The 8,037-nt window shown below is 41.1% G+C and overlaps 1 protein-coding gene across 1 annotated transcript; it reads left to right on the forward strand.

The window, feature by feature from the left end:
• Positions 1 to 227: 227 nt before the first annotated feature.
• On the forward strand, positions 228 to 7,622 carry cnga1b (cyclic nucleotide gated channel subunit alpha 1b). The gene is made up of 15 exons (XM_026163578.1): positions 228 to 954; positions 2,088 to 2,216; positions 2,721 to 2,786; positions 2,874 to 2,936; positions 3,042 to 3,164; positions 3,295 to 3,399; positions 3,598 to 3,704; positions 3,807 to 3,981; positions 4,306 to 4,442; positions 4,535 to 4,707; positions 5,001 to 5,126; positions 5,408 to 5,560; positions 5,651 to 5,882; positions 6,245 to 6,420; positions 6,509 to 7,622. Exons 2-15 carry the CDS (start codon positions 2,107 to 2,109, stop codon positions 6,737 to 6,739), a joined length of 1,977 nt encoding a protein of 658 aa, XP_026019363.1. The 5' UTR covers positions 228 to 954; positions 2,088 to 2,106; the 3' UTR covers positions 6,740 to 7,622.
• Positions 7,623 to 8,037: the final 415 nt, after the last annotated feature.

Genomic DNA, 8,037 nt, shown 5'->3' on the forward strand with positions numbered 1-8,037 from the left:
GGAGATTATGTCACACATGTGTTCATTTTCCTAGTGCGATATAAAGGGATGAAGATTCAGCCCTGCAGAGCCGATGGTACTTCACTCACACATGAATTATAGTTTTTGTGTGGTGACAGTAAAGGTAACAGTGCTGCAAACACACACACACACACGGACTAATTCCCAATAAGCCAATCAAAGCTGCCCGTTAAAGGCTGCTGTGTGTTATTAAGGCTACACTGCTGACTCAGGAGGATCAGAGGAAAACCAGCACGGCTCTTTCTAATCTGCTCTTCCTCACTTTTCACTACTGCAATCACTACTTTCACACCACTCCTCACACTCTTTCTGTCCCCTTTTTTCCTCCACCATATTTCATCCTTCTCTTTATTTCCTCCTTCCTGTAATGCTGTTATACATTCTTCTGTTTCTCATTTAGCCGTTTCTTTCCTTTCTAATCGCTTCATTGATTAACTCCTCCTTCTGTGACACATTTCACTTCTTCTCCTTCTTTCCTAGCTTCCTGTTTGTCTAACTTGAACTCCTCCGTTGCATCACATTCACTTTTACATGCTGTTTTACGTCTTTGCTCAACACTGAAACAAATATTAAAGTTGTCGAGGTGGAGTTGTATATTTTCATGTGTAACCACATGGTAGTAGTTTCATTCCCCACCTCTGAGTGCAGGCGTACGTAAGACACACAGTATCATCCCTCCTCTAATCTCTTTATCCTGGTCAGGGTGACTGAGGAGACTCGTCTGCTGGACCCTCCGAACGCTCCACTCCTTCCATCCCTCCGTCCCTTTTCTCCTTTTTTCCTTCTAGACTCTAAACCAGTGAGGATTTAAAGGGTCCCAGCTTCCACAGGAGTGCGTTTATGGGAGGTTACTCCTCTGTTTCCATGGAGATGAGTTTGATGGGCTGCTGGTGGATCTAGGCCACATAACCACAGGTGTTGGATTATCAGCTGGTGAGTAAGGAGATAATGGACTGAGGGTAGAAGGCCGCACATTATGCAAGACATTTTTTAAACATCATACACGTTTTCGTTCAATAGAATTGATAACAATAAAAATGGAAACGTGAGGGAACAATGTAGGTTTATTTGGTCCAATGTTGATAGTGGATATGTTGTATACTCATGTGTGTGTGATCTTAATTTACCTGTTGCTTTTGTTTAAACTCTTGGTGACCCCACACTACAGCACAAAAACCTGCGTGTTACCAAAGGGTCTTTATTTACCTGAATCTTCATAAAACGTTACTAATCAGTTCTTAAGAAAGAACCGGTAATAATCTCTAATAAAAACAGTTTATGTTCCCGGGTTCAGGTCCATAAAGCAGCCAGTTTGGCTCCTAGTTAGCCACACATGGCCTACTTAGATGATAAGGTGTCAACAACAAAATCTGTCTTACCCTTATATTGCAAAATATGGCTCATACAGGTGTTGGCACTGCCTCAAAAATGCCATTGAGCTGCCAGCTTTGGATCCTGTGTAGGTCCTATGTGGTTCGACCAGTTAGGGCCAAACAACGCCTGGTAATGAAACGTCTTTCTAAAAACCATCCTTTCCACCCGGGTCTCCTTTAGTCTCATAGTCTTTGTAAAGCTCTAACTGTTAGTAATTATTCATGAAAAGAATGTTTAATAAGCTAAAATAAGACAATTTCGTGTTGTTTAAATACAATTATTTTAATACCATTTTGGGTCAAAGAAAATTTGTCAGACAACTAACTTTGTGCTGCAAACATGGTGCAGCGGGCCTACTAAATGTGGATCACAGAGGGATGCCAGAGGCTAATCAGTTCAGGTACCGATGACCACGTTATTGTCAGGTCTAAAGTTTTTGCAAGGCTTGTATTTCTTTAGGCCCAGGAAGATTTTCAACATCAGCACTGAACAGCTGGGAAAGCAAACTTGTAATGATGTTGCATAAAGACAGTATTTTATGACATCGTGGTACCCGGTTGGACACATCCAAGTGTTCAAATAAAATGCCATCATGCTAAACTCACCGTGGATATGTCCTGACTTTATGACATTCTGTGTTGCAAAGGTTTCACCAAAATTCATTTTTTTCTCCCTTTCTGGACATAAATTAGCCAAAAGAAAAACATCTCCATGGCCAAGGTAGCACCGTTACTCCCACACCAAGTCTCCAGATTAACTCCACCCTCCATAGTTCTACAAGATATGGACGAGGAGCCAGGTGAAGTCGGTGCACAGGACAGGTGAGTATCATACAAATGCGACTCAAAAACTGTAATGAAAGTGATGATTGTGAGCCACCTGTGGGAAGTGTAGTTCAAGTGTGGCTCAGTGGGTCCTCGAAGAGGTTTTCGAATGGGTTTAAAATGATTCAGGGCCTCTTGCTAAATCTGTGTAGGCCATAGGACAGCAGGTTCATGGACTTATCGGGCTTGGGTACCAGCCAATGGCCTACCAGAGTTATATCCAAACAAACAACAAATAGTAACCTGAAAGACATTTGGACCAAAAATGTATTCACAGACAAATTTTCCAACAGGTTCTGGAGTCCTTTAGAGGATTTAGGTGCCCGTGGGCCTCGTGAAGAGACCCTAATGGACCTTTATCGTGATTCAGAGGCCATTAGCAGCTGCTGTAGTGTCTAAAGTTAAAGTTTCATAATTTCTTGAAGAATGACACCAGTTAGTGGCAACTGTTCAGGGTTATTGATGGATGGGAAGGTTAACAGATCGTTTTCTTTGTTTCAGAGCCTCCCAAAAAGCTGGACCGGGGTTTCTCTTCAACGTCAATAACAGCAACAACAATGAAGAAGAGTAAGACACGCACACAGACTAAATACACTTACATGTAAAATGTATTGGCATATATAAACTTATCTCTTATATCCTGCTTTCCTGCAGGGAGGAGAAGAAGAAAAAGAAGAAGGAGAAGAAAGAAAAGAAAGAGAAAAAAGAGAAAAAGGAGTAAATTTGAGTCCATATCCAGATATATAGATTTTCACATAAATCTCAATATATTTCAACTTTAATGAACACTGAAAACTGCTTATTTGTAATTATCTCTCCTAGGAAAGAAAAAAAGGAGAAAAAAGAGAAGAAGGAGAAAAAGCAGAAAGAGAAAGAAGAAAAAGAAAAGGAGAAAGAAAAGGAGAAAGAAAAGGAGAAAGAAAAGGAGAAAGCCAAGGAGGCCCCGTATGTTTAGTTGATCTTCTTAAACAGAAACACTGGCTCTGTCTTGAAAAACTGATTTTATGAATGCTTGTGTAAGGCTGAAGTACACATGTGCTGCAAATACAAATTATATTTGGTTATGTGTTTGCAGTCCCAAGGAGATCACAGTGATTGATCCTGCAGGAAACATGTACTACTACTGGCTGGGTGTGATCACTATCCCTGTCATGTACAACTGGACCCTGATTATAGCCAGGTAACATGAAATCCACACTTTCTTACTAACAATGTGTTTGTGTCAGTGCTCTAAAGGCTTTGGTGCCCACAGCATCAGAAGAACAACAGCTTAATATCAACAATAAGTTCCCAGTGCCGTTAAATAAAAGCCAACAATGCCAGAGAGCTTGGTTACTTAAGTAACTACTGTGCTGAATGACATGCATGTCCATTTCAGGGCATGTTTCGAGGAGTTGCAGACTGACTACTTGATCTTTTGGTTCCTCCTGGACTTCCTGGCAGATCTCATCTACCTTGGTGACATGGTCTTCAGAACTAGGACCGGTCTGAACACACACACACAGATTGTTGTAGACGTTAATGTAAGCACACAAATATAATGGTACAAACATGTACAAATTTTGAATGCTTATTATGTGATTGCAGGTTACCTGGAGCAGGGTTTGCTGGTGAAGGACGAGCTGAAGTTACGTGAACGGTACATGAAAAGCTTTCAGTTCAAACTGGACCTGGTGTCCATGATTCCCACTGACGTGTTCTACCTTGCCATCGGCGTCACCTACCCCGAGATCCGCCTCAACAAACTCTTCAGGTTTAACAGGTAAACAAGGGTTAATCACTGCTAACCAGTCTTTGGACTAAGTAGGAAGATATTTTTGAATTCCATGAATTTATGAACAACATTTCTTTACAGTTTAACTAAAAGTTGTTGTGATGTTTAACTCAAAGGTACAAATATGAATCTTTTCCTTTTCCTAAAAGTCAGAGATTTGATGATAAAATGAATAAGAATGATTTTCTAAGGATACTGAATACACACATAATGTCACAGAGGTTTTGGACTGTCTAACCCTCACTACTGCTATTCTGCAAACATAACTAAGAATTTCTCAGCAGTGACAAGAGTAACCTCCTATCATTTCAGGATGATGGAGTTCTTCCAGCGCACAGAAACCAGGACAAACTACCCCAACTTTCTGCGTATCTCCAACCTCGTCATGTACATCCTCATCATCATCCACTGGAATGCCTGTCTTTACTACTCTTTTTCCAAAGCCATCGGTGGGGTTGTTGGATTCATTCCTTATCTGGATTTAAGCCCCGAGGAAGCCCTGATAAAGGCTGTAACATATTAATCTGTCCTGTCCTTTCAGGTTTCGGTTCTGACAGGTTTGTGTATCCTGACCCGACCGATCCAGAGTTCGGTCGTCTGGTGAGGAAGTATGCCTACAGTATGTACTGGTCCACGTTAACACTCACCACCATTGGAGAAACACCACCACCTGTAGAGAACTCTGAGTACTTCTTCGTCGTCACAGACTTCCTGGTGGGTCCGGCCTAACTTTAGCTTTAGTATATGACTGTGTAGCATGTGGCTAAAAATGCCCAAGCCTGAGAGCAGATGCGTTGTGGGGGATTTACCTGAAGAGGTTTGGTTGGTTTTGAAAGCTTAAACAGACAGATGGTAAGATGTTAGGCATAATTTGACAATATTTCTTTACTGATACAATACAGAGATTATAAAATAGAAAAATCTGCGTTTGCTTTCATGTTATTTATTTAATACTATATAAAACAACAATGAATAGATGTTTATGGATATCCTGTGCTTTTCTACAGGTGGGTGTGTTGATTTTTGCTACCATTGTCGGTAACGTTGGCTCCATGATCACCAACATGAATGCTGCCAGAGCTGACTTTCAGGCTCGCATTGATGCCATCAAACAGTACATGAGTTTCCGAAAGGTCAGTTAGTCTGTGATTTTTATCATAATGGTCCTTTAATAGTATTTGCATCTGAAATAAAATATTTTTTTACATAAATCTAATTGGAAAATCCCATTTGAGTTGCTTCAGCTTGTACATAACACCTGCTTCGCTTTTTTGTCTTTTTTTAATGACAAAAACGACTCTTACTTACCAGAAAACAGATTCTGTATCAATGCACCTGATGATCAGTACACCAGTAATGTAGCCCATCAAAGCACTGCTTGAGCCCTTCCCCCATACTTCTGTTTCCAACCCAGGTAACAAAAGACCTGGAGAAGCGAGTGATCAAGTGGTTTGACTTCCTGTGGACCAATAAGAAAGCAGTAGATGAGAGGGAAGTGTTGAAATACCTCCCTGACAAACTGAGAGCTGAGATCGCCATCAACGTCCACCTGGACACACTGAAGAAGGTCTTTGCACGCTCCTAAGCACCCCTCATAAATACAACAGAAATGTAAAAAGTCTAAGCATGAGGTCTTCTCCTCTGTGTGGTGTGGCAGGTCCGTATCTTTGCGGATTGCGAGGCTGGTCTGTTGGTGGAACTGGTGCTAAAACTACAGCCTCAGGTCTACAGTCCTGGAGACTACATCTGTAAGAAGGGTGATATTGGCAGAGAGATGTACATCATCAAGGAGGGAAAACTAGCTGTCGTTTCTGACGATGGTCTCAAGCAGTTTGTTGTTCTCAGCGACGGAAGCTACTTTGGCGAGATCAGCATTCTTGCTATCAAAGGTAAGCCTTATGACTTTATTAGCAAGCTAATCCTTTCGGTCACAATGGCAGTAACTAATGCTAGAATGATAATGTGCTAATGCTAGAATGATAATGTGCTAATGCTAGAATGATAATGTGCTAATGCTAGAAAACCAAAACCTTTGGACGAACTGTTTAAAAAGATTTTCCCAAATATGTACAAAACTTTAGAATGGGTTTTGCTATTGAGCCAAAGCTGGTTTAATATTTAATAAAAGTACGTTTGTTTCTGCAGAAAACTGGGGAAAAATGAAAATCCCATAAAATGTTATCGATGGATTGGGCGCTGTTTCCTTCTGACTGCTTCTGTTACCTAATCAGCCTCGCGTCTTCTCCAACAGGCAGTAAGGCAGGAAACAGGAGGACAGCTAATATCAGAAGCATCGGTTACTCCGACCTGTTCTGTCTTTCCAAAGACGACCTGATGGAAGCTCTGACAGAATATCCAGATGCTAAAGCTCTGCTCGAGGAGAAAGGAAGGCAGATTCTAATGAAGGATGGGCTGCTGGACCTCGAGGTACAGTCACATTATCTCGTTTAGAAACATTAGCAAACATCTAGTCTACAGAAATAAAAACTTTATTAAAACGAACTCTGTCCTCCAGGTGGCAGCGCAGGGCCCAGACCCCAAAGAGATCGAGGAGAAGGTGGACCGGATGACGAGCACCCTGGACTCCCTGCAGACCCGTTACGCCCGGCTGCTGGCCGAGCACGACGCCACTCACAGCAAGCTCAAACACAGAGTCACCCGGCTGGAGAAGAAGTTGGTGCCCCCACAAGCTGATCCGTCAGGTGAAGCTCCACCCCCAACACCTGAGATAGAGGCAACCAAATAAGAGGAGAAGTAAGGAGAAGACAACAAAGAAGAGGACTGGAGTGTTCGATTTTAGAGCTTGAGTCAGCTCGATGGGTGGAGATCAAGATGTTTGAACCTCAGGTGGAAAGTTGGAGGAGTTTCTGTTAAAGTTTTGAAGACAAATTGAAAAAAAAGAGGACAAAATCTGTTTCTTGCATTCAGATTTATGTAACATCCCTTCACATGACATCTTCTAGAGATAAACTTCTCTTCGTAAAGTATCGACCACCTGCTGGATTTGTGATGTCAGCACTTACAACTGGAAGTGGAGCTGACTCCAGATTACACTCAGAGAGCACAAGAAGGACAACTAGGCCTCAAAAGAAACTAATGTGACACCATGTAGTACTGTTTCCATGTTTAAGTTGTAAAACATTGTAACTGTAATGTATATAAATAATGAGCAGTAACTTTTCTGGATGTTACAGAGGTTGTTCATAGTTCAAGCTTTTGCTTTGCAGCAGTGACTCCTAAAGTGCGACGCAGTGCCTCCCAGTGACCCTTGAAAGAACTGCAATGTTCAATTTTGTAATTACAAAAACATTTTTTAAGAGATGATTTAAAAACAGCCATGGGATTTAAATTGCACCTAATATTTTGTCATTTACAGTTCAACTAAAGCAGTGGCTATCACACGGGAAAGGGATTTAAAGCTTTAAGGTGAATTTGGGGTGAGGTACAGATGATTTGAAGATCAGCCCAGTTTGTCCCAGGGAAAAACCCAACATTATTAAATGTGTACATACCAAAAATGGTCATACATATTGGTTTGTGAAGACTTTGCTGTTTTCTACCACAGCATACTATAATCCTTTCTGACTGTAATAAATACTGTCATTTACTAAATAAATATTTTTTATTCATTAAGACTTCAAAGTATCAGCTCCCCCCATAAACACACTGGGAGCATGTTTACTCAGGTCAGAGTGGGAAGTAGGCGCCACACAATCAGAGTTGCCCCCTGCTGGCTATTAGAAAGAATGCAGGTTTAACACTTAAGCGTTGCATCATTTTTCATACTGGGCAGCTGCATCCATCTTCACATATACAGTCTGTGGTTAGCTGCTGCACACCTGAATAAACCCCAGACTCAAAGCATATAATGCTCTCTACATCCATCGCCTTTTTTATGCTGCGACTTGTGCTTTTTAAACTATGCAAAAAATATGAATGATAATTATGTTGAATCTGGAACAAAAAGCTGAAATAAAGATATTTTATAAGAAAATCAGAATGGCTTGTTTCATTTCCAGTGCATTCTCCTCATTATTATTATTA

The sequence above is a fragment of the Astatotilapia calliptera genome, chromosome 3 (assembly GCF_900246225.1).
Source record: "Astatotilapia calliptera chromosome 3, fAstCal1.2, whole genome shotgun sequence".
Lineage (NCBI taxonomy): Eukaryota > Metazoa > Chordata > Actinopteri > Cichliformes > Cichlidae > Astatotilapia > Astatotilapia calliptera.